At 45.1% G+C, this 14,913-nt stretch overlaps 4 protein-coding genes across 4 annotated transcripts; 1 reads left to right on the top strand and 3 right to left on the bottom strand.

Annotated features, from left to right (window-relative positions):
- Window positions 1-287: 287 nt before the first annotated feature.
- On the bottom strand, window positions 288-3,267 carry V865_005944 (uncharacterized protein; the record flags this gene model as incomplete). Its single annotated transcript, XM_066229708.1, has 11 exons — window positions 288-347; window positions 426-860; window positions 919-1,176; window positions 1,232-1,315; window positions 1,371-1,563; window positions 1,617-2,236; window positions 2,291-2,639; window positions 2,697-2,735; window positions 2,790-2,823; window positions 2,887-2,970; window positions 3,042-3,267. 11 exons carry the CDS (start codon window positions 3,265-3,267, stop codon window positions 288-290), a joined length of 2,382 nt encoding a protein of 793 aa, XP_066085805.1.
- An 867-nt stretch (window positions 3,268-4,134) lies between these two features.
- Window positions 4,135-6,975, bottom strand: V865_005945 (uncharacterized protein; the record flags this gene model as incomplete). Its single annotated transcript, XM_066229709.1, has 10 exons — window positions 4,135-4,745; window positions 4,847-5,125; window positions 5,182-5,250; window positions 5,314-5,338; window positions 5,388-5,505; window positions 5,581-5,669; window positions 5,733-5,846; window positions 5,925-6,151; window positions 6,251-6,732; window positions 6,884-6,975. 10 exons carry the CDS (start codon window positions 6,973-6,975, stop codon window positions 4,135-4,137), a joined length of 2,106 nt encoding a protein of 701 aa, XP_066085806.1.
- Window positions 6,976-7,203: 228 nt separating this feature from the next.
- Window positions 7,204-10,337, bottom strand: V865_005946 (uncharacterized protein; the record flags this gene model as incomplete). Its single annotated transcript, XM_066229710.1, has 15 exons — window positions 7,204-7,423; window positions 7,503-7,900; window positions 7,961-8,066; window positions 8,136-8,456; window positions 8,517-8,891; window positions 8,946-9,026; window positions 9,083-9,152; window positions 9,211-9,364; window positions 9,427-9,459; window positions 9,520-9,591; window positions 9,654-9,759; window positions 9,820-9,924; window positions 9,988-10,082; window positions 10,145-10,249; window positions 10,308-10,337. 15 exons carry the CDS (start codon window positions 10,335-10,337, stop codon window positions 7,204-7,206), a joined length of 2,271 nt encoding a protein of 756 aa, XP_066085807.1.
- A 365-nt stretch (window positions 10,338-10,702) lies between these two features.
- Window positions 10,703-14,698, top strand: V865_005947 (uncharacterized protein; the record flags this gene model as incomplete). The annotated part of the gene is made up of 21 exons (XM_066229711.1): window positions 10,703-11,017; window positions 11,075-11,524; window positions 11,586-11,675; window positions 11,729-11,743; window positions 11,798-11,867; window positions 11,928-11,942; window positions 11,992-12,024; window positions 12,079-12,149; window positions 12,210-12,285; window positions 12,353-12,488; window positions 12,550-12,586; window positions 12,644-12,697; window positions 12,754-12,830; window positions 12,891-12,948; window positions 13,076-13,223; window positions 13,277-13,323; window positions 13,385-13,399; window positions 13,466-13,828; window positions 13,896-13,947; window positions 14,004-14,021; window positions 14,097-14,698. 21 exons carry the CDS (start codon window positions 10,703-10,705, stop codon window positions 14,696-14,698), a joined length of 2,742 nt encoding a protein of 913 aa, XP_066085808.1.
- Between the last annotated feature and the right edge of the window lie 215 nt (window positions 14,699-14,913).

The following is a 14,913-nucleotide window of genomic DNA, read 5'->3' on the forward strand; positions in this document are numbered from 1 at the left end:
TCATAAGCGCGCTTGGGCCTCCGGTCTGCTGAGGTGATGTCTGGTCACCGGCAGAAAGCCGACCGATGAATAAAAAATATCATTCACCCGAAATAATCGTATCTCATCGGACCCATACATAGAACTACCATAATTACTCGTATGCATCAGAAAAAGCAAACCGAAGCGCATAAGAGGAGGAGCAAGAGGGAAGAGGGAGTGAAGGAATTTGTACAAATTATAAAGCTTGACATATAGAGCTACGTGAAATCATTACTGGCAAAAGAGATTCGGTCTATGAAGAAGATCTATCCAGTACCGCAATAATCGGCATACTGCTTTGAGCTTGTCTTGGGATTACCCCACCACTGCGAATCCAGGCCAATCCAAAATGAGCTTTTGTATAATATTGCTGACAAGCTTTAGGGAGAATGAAAGTCACTCACTGTTGGGAATGGGACTTCGGAACCACCGCCACCGTTGACAGCGAAAGTCAAGATGAACATCATGACTTTTGCACCTGCATCTAAACCACCTCCGACGATATAATTGTATCTACCGAACCAAGCTGGATTTCTCAATCTCATGTACCACTGAGAGAATATACCAGTCAAGATACGGGATGTTTGCACTGAAGTAGATCCGGCGTATGTCACAGCTGAACTGACGAGGATAACAGGTGTTACCACTTTAGATACGGTGATTGGACCTATTTTCTGATATCTCTTGGCGATCAACCAATGGATCACAGGTATACAAGCTCCAATCAATAGACCCAAGGGGATGATACCGTAACCATCGTTGTTGAAAGTGTAAACGTATTTGGCCAACGACCAAGTGACGGCGTTGGAGTTGAGCGATTGTACACCGACGCCAGACCACTATCAACATGCCAAGTCAGATACACCATACTGACGATAAAATCATGATAGTACTCACGACCTGCGAACCTGTAGGATCAAGTAAAATTTCCCGTTTATTGGTGGTGATTGTATCCATCATGACGTAGTTGAGCACTGCTCCCAGCAGACTCGAGTAAGTTTGGCAGATGAACATTGTTCGGTAGCTGATCTTGAGATATTGAGAGAGCTTGAGATCCTCAGCGAGGAATACAGCTAAGACGGTAACTTCGTGGGAGAACATCGAGAAGTACAGGTTAGCGACTGGTCGACCGGGAAGGACAGCACCAGCAAGCATCTACCAAGCAGGATGGTCAGCATCGAGGAAACAACAGGAAAAGAGGACGACCCACCTTGGAGATATTGTTGGTAGCCACTGAAGTTCCTAAGAGACCGTAGAGAATCAGAGAGAAGGGTGTGATAACGAAACCAAGACCCTATAGTTGCTTTGATCAGTTGATACTCTCTCAGATTGAGGTATAGCAGACTCACCAACGCGACCAGATAACTCCACCACGTCATACCGGTATGTCCAATACAGACAGCGATCATACCCAAAGTAAAACCAACCGCCAATACAGCGACATACCACCATAAAGGTACTTGTTTGTAGTTCTTCTTCATGACGAGGTAGTGGGGATCGGACTCCGAACCTTCTCGGGCTTCTTTGACACTCTTGACGATCCTATTCTATTGTCTCAGCATATATCCAAATATTCAGTGGGTTGCTGTACTTACTGTTTACCGTAAAAGAGGGAGATGTGGGTGATCAAAGCGCCAATAGCCATCATAGCCACCAAGTTATACCAAATATTCGTTGCTGTAAGTCTAGGAAGACCTTGTTTCTCCAAGGCAGAGACGATGAGTCGATTGTTACTGTCGAACACCGCCGATTGATTGTAGGCCTTTCCGGTCTTTTCGTTAAACAAACTTGTACTCATGAAATTGAGGTGTTTGGCGTTCCATGCGTTACCGTAGTAAAGGACCAAACACATGAAATAGGAGATGACGAGGCCAACCCAAGTGTTGGCTTGTTGAATGAGGGGAAGAGCCATATACTTTGATGTGACATATTGCCAATCGAGCGAGATGCTGAGTATACCCTGTCCCTCGTTTGAGTTGGCACCTCCAAAGATGTTCTTGATGATTGTCCTGGGCTTGGTGGGAGCGTGCATGGATACCAAACATGGTATGGAGATACCGTTCACCCAAGGCCAGATGTACGAGGCGAAAGGTTCCCAAATGAATGCGCCGATAGAGGTCCAAGCGAACATCTTGACTCGTCGTCTGTTCATTCCCTTTGTATCGCGATGGAGGGTTTGGTAGATAGATACCATAGGAAGGGATTTCCACCAAACCTAAATTGGATCATTAGCTGAGGTGCGAGGAAAGGACGAGTAAAATTGGCATACCATTTGGGAGGGATGGATGATTATAGATCTCATCAATCCTACTAATCCGTAACCAAGGATAGAAGCGGAAAAGACAGTAAGGATAGCCACAGCTTTTCCAGATGGGTTTGCATAGTAAAGCTTCTCCGCAGCGAATACCTGAACGGCTTCTGCACCGTTTCCTGAGGATGTCGACATGATCGAGCTCAAGGCATGCTCTTTGAGTCCGAATGTTCTGCTAGGGTTGATGAAGTGGACGATGGGAGCGAGCCACGACGCTTGTTTTGGGAACCGACGTTCAATAGAGGATTTTGTCGGGAGTGCCAGAGCCCAGGCATTACCGAGTACATAGGCGATCAAGACAAGGAAACTGCGACGAGCATCAGCGTTTCTGCTTCGCAGCATTTATGCTGAGCCGGTGACTTACATAGAATCGAATGAGACAGATACAGGTTTGTAGAAATAACTGTTACCAGGGGATTAGCTGGATTCAGGAAGGATGGATCAGCCCTTTACTCACATTTGATTGATACAAGCTGCCAAAGCGGTAAGACCTGAATATGACCAAGATATCAGCTGAATGTTGGTGTAGAATAAGATATACATGAGACACTTACCAGACCCAATGACAAACGATCTCAAAGTCAATGCTGCATCTCCGTCATCTTGAGTAGATACAACATATCTAGCGACATCGTTACCTGTTCACACGCCGGGCGAGTTAGTGTTATCCATACATGGGAGGTGAGATCCACTCAGACTCTAGACTCACCATCACGAATGACTACTTGACCACCTTGCAATTCCCTTTCGTCCTGCGCTCTCAATTCCGCTTCGTCAATTTTCAAATCCTTGTCGTTCTCACTCTTATCATCTGGGCTGTCTTCTAAAGATAGCTCCCTCTGCATATCTTCGAGATCAGGGGGCGCATGGGCATGCGGTGGAAGCTCAGCTTCTGGCTGAGAGGGTAAGGCAGGTACTACCTCAGTTTGGTTCATCGTTGATACGATCCGATTTTATAAATCACCCAAATCGGATAGAAGGTTGATCCTCAGCTATATATCTTGTTGAAGTTGAGAGTGAGTGGGAACATATCAGATCGATGGTATTTCCGTTTCATGATTATATATGTTATCAATCTTCATTACTCTTGCAACTCATACCATGAAAAAAGTCAAATACATGCAAAAACAAAGACTTCACCGTATCTGCGATTTTGTCGTGATAACAGTTATTAATCGCGTGGTAAACTCCTTTCTCCGTATCTAAAGACCGTCCTCATGATCCTTCCTCTTCCTGCGTCGTTTTCTCGGTCCTCCGCCCAAGATGGTGTCATTTCGTTCCCTGTCGGCTGAAGACTATGATTATGGGTGTCGGGGGAACAAGGGAAGATTGAACAGCAGGCGTGAAATCTAAAAGTTGAAATCAGGTCCTGACATCGTCGATCACGCGATTGTTTAGCTTATTTACCAATACTTCGGAACTGGTCCAATACGAGACTCCTGTCTTCGCTTGCGGCTGATCAACGGAGCAATGAATCATGCTCACATCATGCTCAAAGCCATACGCAGATACCAACCGCTCTTAAGGACAGGTGATAACAGCACGCAATGCTACGAGCATGTCTTGGCGTGCTAACATGCTCAATGACTGCCTACATGCTGGCTATCACTCAATGCATCATGACCGACCTGTCCCGAATATGATACATGGCTACAAAGGTAAAACGATTGGGATCTGAAGATCGGCAGCATCAAAGTGCTTGAGAAGAGACTACCCCAACATCCATCAAACACGGAACCTCAAGGCACACACACACACACACACACACACACACACACACACACAACCCTGACAATGGCTAATCAAAATGTCCAGCCAGTTCCATTTGCCTCACCTTCTAGGATCTCAGATAACCAATTATCCATAGGGGGCATTGACCAAGCCATCTCTTCGGTATTTGCTCCGAGTCCAAAAAGGGGGAATGATTCCGTGTACAACGAAAATGTATTGTTTTGACTTTCGTTCGTTTCCTCCTGTTGTGGTGCTATGGGCCGCCTTGGATCGGTGAGCTGTAGTAATGAGTGACCAACTTCCAGCTCTGAGGGTATCGTGCCAGTGGTACTTTGGTCGAGGATCGATGTCGGACTGGTAGTTGACGTTGGTGGCGATATATGGGTCTCATATGCCGTAGAAATAGAAGTAGATCGATTCTTCCCCTCTGCCAACGGTGAGACCACATGTAATCTTTCTCCTGCTGAGTTGTCCGTACTCCTTCCCACGACTCCATCTCTGGCCACTACGTATAACGTTCTAATGATCTGAGCGTGATTCTTCCTTCCCTGCGTCATGTACGTGGTTTCCCCATTGCCCTCTGCCCAGCGAGTGGTAGCTTTGGACGCTAGCTTTAAGCCTTGCAAAGCGTTTGATGAGTGGGTCTGGGTATGATCTCGAAACATCATCAAACTGCAGAATGCTATACAGGCATTTGGACAGAGCATCAGCCTTCTCTGTGATACACTTCGGTTCGGGGGATACAGGTGTCACACGATGTGAATGTGGTATATGCCAACTCACTCAGACCGTACAGTCCTATCCTTGAAGTATCCAGCAACCAATCTCCCCTCTCTTCAATCCATACCACCAGCTTCTGAGCTCTTTCCGAGATACTTTTCCATCTTCCCGGACTAGGTCTATACGTTACATGAGGTGGGCGACGGATTTTGGTACTGGTTACGCCTCGTAGGAATAACGCTTCGACCGTCAGGATGGATAATTCGAAGACTACGCTGCCTACTTCTGAGTTGGGAGTAAAACGAAGAGATTCATGGACATGAGACCGACAGTGATCGATTGCTGAGCACGAAGAGACTTAGTATACCCTTGATAAACCGAAAATTGAGTTGACTCACCCATGATCAATCCTTCGATCCTATCGTCGTTGGTCCGAGCGAGTACTTTGGGCGTGTATATCTCCTTCACTATGTTACATGATGAGAATGTTAATAACAGTCTCAAAGCAGGCGATTCGATTCATCACTTACATACTCTGCCTAGTAGTGTGCTCGCCTGGTATATACAGGTCAGCACATAAGGTGTTATAGAGGAATGGACCTACGTTGTACAGTTCGTGCTGCAACATTATCTGAGGATTGGTCTCTTCCTCATTTGATACGGAAACATCATCGCAATCATCTAGATCTATAATCTGTGGTAGACCATACCCAGCTGCCAGCCTATTTCATACAATTGAATGTCAGGTACCGATCTTTGTCACTAGGCATTCATATGGTAATACAAACGCAACATACCATCTGTCAGCGATGAGACATGATCGCCAAGCGCTCCTCCGTCTCATATTGATATCAGGAGGGAAGTCTATATCAGTGCGGTGCAAGCCCTATGCGAAGCTATGGGTCAGACCTTTCGTGTTTGACCATACTGTGATAGGGATTCTACTCACCAGCTCCTGAGCCATGCGGATCGCCGAGCTACATCTTTGGAAAGATAATGAACCACCTGAACTCTGTCTCTGATTCATCAGCAGTTCAGCTTTAGAAGTCGCTATCAATAAAGCCTGCCAAATACAAACAAAGAGGTATCAGCTCTGCTCTATTATTCTTGGTCAAGAAAAGGGAGAGCGAGGTTTGCTCACCTGAATATTGGCCACACTAGCTACTTTCAATACATCGCTCTGATCCAAAAGGTCCATCAACCTATTCTTTGCGGCCAGAAACACGGAGGTGGGTAACGTCCTGGATAAGGACGCTACCGCGCATACAGACGAGATGGTCACTACTGACATTCGAGCAGGTGAAAATATCTCGTGGGAGAGTAATATGGGATTTAAAGGTGAGACGTGAGTTGCAAAATCCGATAGTACTGAACCAATCCATGCGAAAATCAAATCAGATCAGATCAGGCCAGGCCAGTTGAACGCACCTTCTAATATTGCAGATTCAAGAGCAGGGGACTACTCACATTGTTCAATGACACTCAAGCTCAATTCCCTTTCAATCAGTTTCATCTCTCTCCTTAATCCCCTTCCACCACCTATTTCTCTCTCTCTATCATCCCCTCTGGGATCATGTTCGTTGCCCCTTGTCCCATAAGATACAGCAATCTCGTCTCTTAGACTTGACAAGGATGTGAATCCCAATATACGAGGCTCGGTAGCTAGATGCGCTGAGAGTGAAATGCTGCTGTGTGGGATCGGTTGAGTATCTAGCAGGGAAGTTGGTTGTATGGACACAGCGACGGGCGGTCTAGGTGGAATATTTAGATTATGTTGAGAGGATTTGCCATGATTATGATCGACGGCTTTATGGCTGGAAGGCTTGTGGTAATTGTGGGATAACGATAATGATAATGATCGTTGAGGTTGGGTGGTCGTACATTCAGCTGATAATCTATTACATCTCGTACAGGTGCTGTTCGAGCCCGAATCCGTTCGTTGACATCGACTATCTCAATGACCCATGATCAGCAGGAGATGAAATATACCCATGGTATGAGAGATTCACCTTCTTACGGCTCTACATCTATCACAACTATGTCCCTCATCCTAGGATCAGCTTCTTTCGATATTCAACTAGATAGGAATTTTCAACTCACGCCTTCACCGTCCTCCTCCTTTTCACTATCAACCTCTCACTTTCCCTTTCCCTTGATGGTCCGGCTTCTTGAGAGGGAGATGGGTCGCTCATTCGATTAGTGACATGACAGGGACGCAGATAATCTCATGTACAGTGTGATGCATGGTAAACTGAATGGATCCTCGGGATGTTATTACACCACTGATAAACAAGAGTGCAAGAGTGATGATTTGTTATCTCGCACGCCATTCATCCACTTCGGATTTATCCGCCCAGGCACAGAAAGGAAAGATGCATGCAGATGAACAATTCAGAAAGATGAAATTAAGAATCTAGATCCTACTGTTCACTCTCCTTCTTATTAACGACCACATCACCTTCAGCGACTTCACCGGCGATCCCCAAACCCGCATCTCCTTCTCCCTCAGCTTCAGCAACCTCCGCGACCTCGCCTTCCCCCTCCGTCTGGGTGTTGGCTCCTTCAGCTTTCTTAGATAAATCCTTCTGAGGTGGAGGGGGTTTACATATATCTTCACCGAACGTTCTCAACGAGAGGATACTACATCGCAGAATGAAGTACGACAGTCAGTTTCTATCTCCCTTTCTGTTTTTACGGGATGAGCATGTGCGCAACTCACCTCTTTTCACGCTTATCAATCATTAAACTCAAACTCATCTTGGCTTTCCATACAGGCAGATACATCGGTAAAGCCAATTCCCCACCAGCCACTTGACCAGCTTCGAATCGTACGACCTCGCATCCCATATCTCTCTGTAACAACGTGCTCTTCCAAGGTCCATCTGCAAAGTTGTCCAAGGGGGGATAATGATCTTCCAACAATACTCTCAATTCAACCAATGTAGCTGAGATGACTACACCTTCACCTACGTGAGGTAAGACCTCTAAAATACCGTCCATGGGAGTACGCCATTTACATCGTATTTCAGTCCGTTGTGAGGAATCTTGTCGAGCGAAACATTTGACACCGGCTGAGACGATTCGGAGACGAGTGTAATCGTTATTTTGTATGATTTCCTATATCACTCAACAAATCAGTATTGAGCAAATAGGTTTGTTTCGATGGCAGGAACTTACCTTGACAATGTCATTGGTCATGTATATCGTTCTCAAAGGGTCTCCATACTCGTTCCTGACCATTAGGTTATTACGAGGGAAAGTGTCCTTGAACTTGAATCGCTCGCTGTACGCAAAACGACATGTCAATCCATTGTGACTGTCTGAATGAGGAAGAATAGAAAAGAACACTCACATGATACTCTTCACTTCGGCATGTTCGGGATCAACGTAAGACAGAGGATCTTCTCTAAAAGTCAGATCTCTCTTCTCCTTCTTTCCTTCGGGTTTGACTGTAGTAGATGGAACAGGGGTAGTTTCCGCAGGAGTAGCAGCGGTGGAGGAACCGGGTTCAGGTGATTTCTCTCGAGCTCTCTTGGTGTCGGATGTGGGAGGTGGAGAAGATGCAGGTCGTTTAAGGGATGACGAGGCTGATTCTGTTTCGGGGCTGGCTTTCTTCTCAAGAACACATACGAAGAAGCCACCTGTGTTTTGATCATGAGGCAATAGTCGCATACTATCATATTCATCAGCTTTCTACTCATAATACATTGCATGTTCAAAGTGCAGTACTCACCATCGGTCCAGGTTGAGTTCCGCGGCATTCGCAGGAGGCCATAAAGTCTTAGGTAGTCCTTTGCCTCTATCATTCTCCTTTTCGTCGCCTCTCTTTATAGCCTCCTTGTAGTCTTCGAAACTATCATACCATACCAACTTCCTTCCATTGGATTGAGGTTGACTACCGACTTTCCAAGATGACATACCTGGTCTTCGCTTGAGTTCAGGTAATTGAGAAGATACATCGACAATGTGGAATCTACCGGCTTTGTTATTCAATGCAGCCGAGATGACAGCCTCGTCCTCTGCAGGGTTGAATGAACATGTCGAATATACAAGTCGTCCTCCTGGTTTTAACATGTTCATAGCTCTCTCAAGGATACGTAGCTGCAGACTATGCTCGATCGAAAAAGTAAGTCATTGAAGTATTTTGATTTGGCAAACTTACCCGTGAAGACTGTTTCCATCAGCAGCACCCCATTTGTTCCATATCTCAAGATTCTTCCTCAGCGTTCCATCACCGCTACATCTACAATGAGAAAGACGGTTAGCTTGTCACAAGCTTTGAAGCGATAAGATACTTACGGTACATCAGCCAGGATTCTATCAAACTGCAATGTTTTCCCCTCGTTCAGCTTTATTGACGGGAACAAAGCTTAGTGACAAAAAAGTTAGCTTTGAGCTTCAATTGGTATAAGGTAAGTTTTACTCACAAGCATCGAAATTAGTCACTATCAATCCTCTACTTGGCATTCTCCCAGTTTGGTGGACAAGCATATGGGTCCGCTTGTAGTCGGAATCATTGGCAATGAGAAGACCTGTAGAAGCGGTATGATGAGGATTGAGAGCTTCGATTATTTGAGCGGTCTATAAACATATATACGCATCAGCTACTGTACTGCAAGTATGAGAGTCACGTTTCAGCTCACCTTCGATCCTGGAGCTGCACACATGTCCAAGCACTGGTCAAGACGTCTGTCAGTGAATCTCATAGGTTAATGAGATGAGAATAGATGACTTACCAGATGATGGGGTTCGACATCGAGGAAAAGAGGTGGAATCATCGATACGGCTTCTTGTCTACTCAAGTTTCCCTACCAACCAAGACTGAGTATCAGCTGATATTCCTTCTGAGCATGAGAAAACGTCAGCTTACAACTTCAGTTTCACCGACTAAGAACCGTTGGAAATTCTTGAATGGCTCTGTTTTCCTAACAACTCTTTTGGGAGCATCGACCTGCCAAGCCAATTGTCCAGGATACCTATAATTGATTCTACATTAGCTGTTGATTCTCTGAGGAGGAAGTTCAATGCGGACTCACCAAGATAACTGCGAAGGAGGTTCATATTTCCTTCCTTCAAATTCTACATTCTGCATATTTGGAACATAGGTTTTCTTGATTATATCGTTGATTGTTTCGGCGTGACTACGAAACAGATCCGACAGTGAGCTGGTATCCATAGATCTCTGGAAAGGTGCTTCAGCTCACGCTCTCGATCCTGTCACTCTGAAGGTAACAGGTAATTCCTTTTTCAACGATTCCATAAAATCGGCCCATTCTCCTTCGGGAACTACACCTTGAGCCTACATCACAGAGTCAGAATCAGCTCTATCTCATAGGCAGTTGAGAACAGACGTGAGCTGACCTTGTAGTATTCCTCAAACCCAGCATTGCTTTTATCGGCCCCGACAAAGGCATTCCAATCGTTCTGTTTCTCATCTCGATTCAGAGGTTTAGCGGCGCCTCCTCGCTGGAGATATCCCAGCTCGTCAGTTCTAAAGATACGCAAAACTGGAGGTTTGACCTACAGCTGACTTCTTTCCTCTGAATTTACCCATGATTAGATATTTATCTACGCTTGAGGATGATGTTTTGAGGGTTCAAAGTATGCTTTAACAGGCCTTTCGACGCAGATTGAAGTACACAAATAATCTCAGTCTTAGCACCAGGCGAAAAACAGCTGTTCAGGTTGATATATCACGTGATATCAAAACCCACGCGAGTGATCAGCGAGTCATTGCTTCCGACGGAATACTGGGGAAGATCAACACTCTCGAGTGCCAGTGACATTGGATAAGATTATCTTTACTCTCTACATACCTCCTTTTGACCCTCTACTACCATGGACCACATGAGCGGGAACAGACAATCAATCGGAATCTATCAATAGTGCTGCCAGCTCTTCCCCTTTCCCTCATATCTCATGTCCGGCTTCAATATTTACTCTGATCGACTGACCCTCCGACATCCCTCCCTCGGTCAGAATCAAGGTCGAGGCCAAGCATCCTCCTCCCGCCACCCATCATCCTCATACTCTCCTGCTCCCTTCAATGAACCCATAATGGTAGACAGCGATGATGAGGACGATGACAGACCCGTAGCGCAGTCTAGTGGGAGTAGACCGTTGAATGGACATTCAGGAGGGCAGAGATTGGGCGGTACAGTGAAAGAAGAAGGAATGGCTAACATAGAAGCAAGAGAGGCTATACAAGTAGCTTTATCAAAGCTAGATAAAGAAGTGAGCTCTCTCCTTTCCATCACTATTATTGTACTGCTGACTGTAGTCATCGTAAAGATCAAAGATGTGGAAGCTCAAATTCGACCACTTCAAGAACTACACACCTCTCTTACCTCCGAACGTAGGACTCTTGAATCCCAACTGAGGACGATGAATAATCTGCCTAGAAATACTAATAACAATTCCAGCTCAATAACAGTTGGTAATTCCTCGAATTCGGGATTGATAGATTATCAATCTTCAAAATTCGAATTCTCAACTCAAGTTTCGCAAACTCTCAAACGTGTTTTCCACTTGAATGAATTTAGGTTATGTCAAGAAGGTGTGATCAACGCGGCTGTAGATAAGAGGGATATAGTCTGTGTGATGCCTACGGGTGGAGGGAAAAGTCTGACATATCAATTACCGGCTGTAATGGGTAGAGGATTGACTATTGTGATTAGTCCGTTATTGGCTTTGATATGGGATCAGGTCAGGGCTTTGAAAGAGATTGGTGTGGAATGTGTGGTGAGTCAGCTAAGTGTCTCACTAGAAATATCGTATAACGAGCTGATATGGTATACGGAAGATGATGACCGGAGCTACATCTACTTCGGAGCAGAATGAGATTTACGAAAGGATGAAAGCTGGTCCGTCAGGGGGTAGGAAGGAGATAAGGGTATGTGAATTTACATTTGTCACACTTGGATTCAAGGCTGATGCAGCTCATAGCTTTGTTACGTCACGGTCAGCTCATATCCGCCCGACGACAAAAGGTGTGAAGCTGATTCCAAGCAATAGCCGGAAAAAGTATCAAAGTCGAAAAGGCTAATATCAACTCTGGAAAAGGTGAACGAAAGAGGAGGATTAAGTGAGCTTTACCCTGCGTCTCTTAAATGGGTCTTTGATCTGACGGACTGCTGAATCTCAGGGCGATTCGTAATTGGTGAGTTAAAAGGTATGAGGGTATCAACCTATAGCTAACTCCACATCAGACGAGGCTCATTGCTGTAGTCAACTTGGCCATGGTAAATTCAGCTAGTCTGTCCATCTCAGCTCTTTCAGCTTACAATGGTGCGCAGATTTCCGACCTGACTATAAGAAACTTTCAATGCTCAAAACCTTATTCCCGAGAATACCGATCCAGGCAGTAGTAAGTTAGCTTCGTCAAAGATACCCAAGGTTGTCTGAAGCTGACATGATCATTGTTCAGACGGCAACATTGAGTTCGAAAACCCTCCCTGATCTGCTGAAGATTCTTCGTCTTGGTCCGATAACGGATGGTAGAGGTACGTACTATCTGGGGAGTCACGCAATGAAGAGGGAAAGATGATATTGACATCTGGCTTGGTATAGCTGCGAAATCGACTGGCACAGTATTTTTCTCTGCTCCTCTTTTCCGACCAAATTTGCATTATAAGGTTTTATCAAAACCATCAAATGCGAAATCAGCTATTGCCGCAATGGGCGAATGGATTCAGAAGAATCATTCGTGAGCTGCCCAGCCCACGCAAGTATGAGAATAACAGCAGCTGATAATGTGGACGTTATAGTGGACAAAGTGGTATCATCTATTGTCTGAGTAAGAAGGTATGTCAGTCTTCTCACTAGGCTCCTGAGACGCGCGCATACTGACAATCGCAACAGGACGCCGAGACAGTCGCTGAAGAACTTCGAGAATGGTCAGGAGGCGAAATCAAGGTAAATGAAACCAATTCTTCAGAGCGACGTGGAAGAAGCTGATACCCACTGATCAGACCGGTATATATCATGCGGGAGTGGAAGACTATGAGAAGGAGAGGATACATGTCAGATGGAGGGAGGGGAAAGTCAAGTGAGCTAGCCCTATACTTATTGTACGGCTCAGAGCTCATTGTTCATTCCCGACGTCCAGCTGCATATGTGCCACAATCGCTTTTGGTTTGGGTATAGATAAAGGGGATGTGAGATATGTCATTCGTAAGTTTTAATCGTATCATGAATGCGAAGAAGTGCTTATGCTTTCTGTCATAGATCATTCTGTACGTTTCGATTGCTGTAACACGAAGAAATACTTTCTAGTCTAACATGATCTCATAGATGTCAAAATCCCTCGAAGGGTATTATCAAGAGACCGGTCGAGCGGGACGTGATGGTCAAGATAGTGATTGTGTATTATTTTACCGAGGTCAGGACGCTGCAAGATTATCTTCCTTGATATATGGTGATGTAGACGGATCTAGCAAGTGTGAGCTGCCAATATCGAGACTAGTTTGCCGACAGCTGATGTCGTTCCGGTAGTGCAAGAGATGTTGAGATTTGCTCAGGATCTAAAGACTTGTAGGAAGGTGAGCTGAAGAGATGCGAGCCCCCATGGCTACAATCAACTGATCAGTCATTGCTTCATAGGTCGCTTTTGCCAAAGTGAGGGAGCCATACATGATGTGTGATATTGCACAAATGCTGATGCTGACAATCAACATCAATCAGTACTTTTCTGCTTCCGCCCACTTATCTGCGTCAGCATGGGATGCCCCCGATGCACTTTCATCTTCGTCAGGATCCACATCAACATGTGAGATATGCGATAATTGTCTTCGTGATCCATCTTCGATTATCACCAAAGACGTCACCGCGGAAACCTGGAAAATCCTCAAAGTAGCTCAGTACGTGCAGAACGAAGGTGGACGAGTGACACTTGCAAACCTATCGGACTTGGTCAGAGGTCTAGGAGGTGGATTGTTCGGTGTAGTCGGCGGAGGAGAAGGGAAGAAGGGGAAGAGAAAGTTGAATGGGGAGAAAGAAAAGGTCGATTTGGAGGATTTGGGTGGGAAGATCACGCTTGGGAAGGATGTGAGTGTCACCGATCTTTATGGTGATCTGTCAAGAGGGAAGTACTGATTTATCTGCCATGTTACAGGATACCGAAGCTCTGTTGATACATTTAGTCTTATTGGGCTATCTCGCTGATTGTGAGTGATTGAACATCTAGAATCGAGGGAGACGGGCTGATACAAAACTATTATAGCGTATCATGCGACTGCATGTGAGTATATTAACATGTTCAGCTAATCAATGCTGTTCAGCCAAAGATGTTCAAAAACTGATGAACTCGCGATAGACTCGGTAAATGTCTACATCGTACCATCCGATATGGCCGTCCGATTGACTAGATTGAGATTGGAGGACGTGAAAGCTGGTCGATCAGTCAAGATAGAATGTACGTTCCCTGCACCCGACCCTAAGAAGAGCAAGTCGAAAAAAGCAAAGAAGTCTGACGAGGACGAGGAGGAGGAGGACAAGCAAGAAGATGAAGAAGATAAAGAAGAAGGGAAAGGGAAAGCTAAGAAGAAAGCCAAGACTGAGTCCAAAGCGAAAGCTAGTGCAAAAGGGAAAAGTAGGAAGAGAATCAATGAAGAGGGAGATGAGGATGGAATGGAAAGAGAATGGTTTGATATTGATTTCGACGATATCGATGGGAAGAAAACCAAATTGAATGGAAAGGCTACTGAAGGAGGAAGAGGGAAGAAAAAGAAAGAGGAAGTGGAAGAATTGGAGGAGCGGGATGACGGTGAGATTGTATCGGAAGATGACGAAGAGATATATGATGATTATCATAGCTGGGGTGGTATGTTGGAAGAAGATGAGAATGGATGGCAGGTACCTGTTTCAACTGTCAAAGGTAATAACAATAGGATCGTCAGTGTATCAGATAGTGATTGATTGATTGACAGTTGTATACATATCCAGTTTGATATCCAGCATTCGAGATAATCGTTGATACCAGAAGTATAAAATCGAAATATAATATAAAAGCTATATAGCGAAACCCAACGGAGAACGATATTGTTGTATATAAGTATTTGATCATGTAATGTACTCTTATGAGATCTCCTAATCCATTTCTGACACATCTTCTTCGTTTTACCCACTCCGGT

The sequence above is a fragment of the Kwoniella europaea genome, chromosome 1 (assembly GCF_036810445.1).
Source record: "Kwoniella europaea PYCC6329 chromosome 1, complete sequence".
Lineage (NCBI taxonomy): Eukaryota > Fungi > Basidiomycota > Tremellomycetes > Tremellales > Cryptococcaceae > Kwoniella > Kwoniella europaea.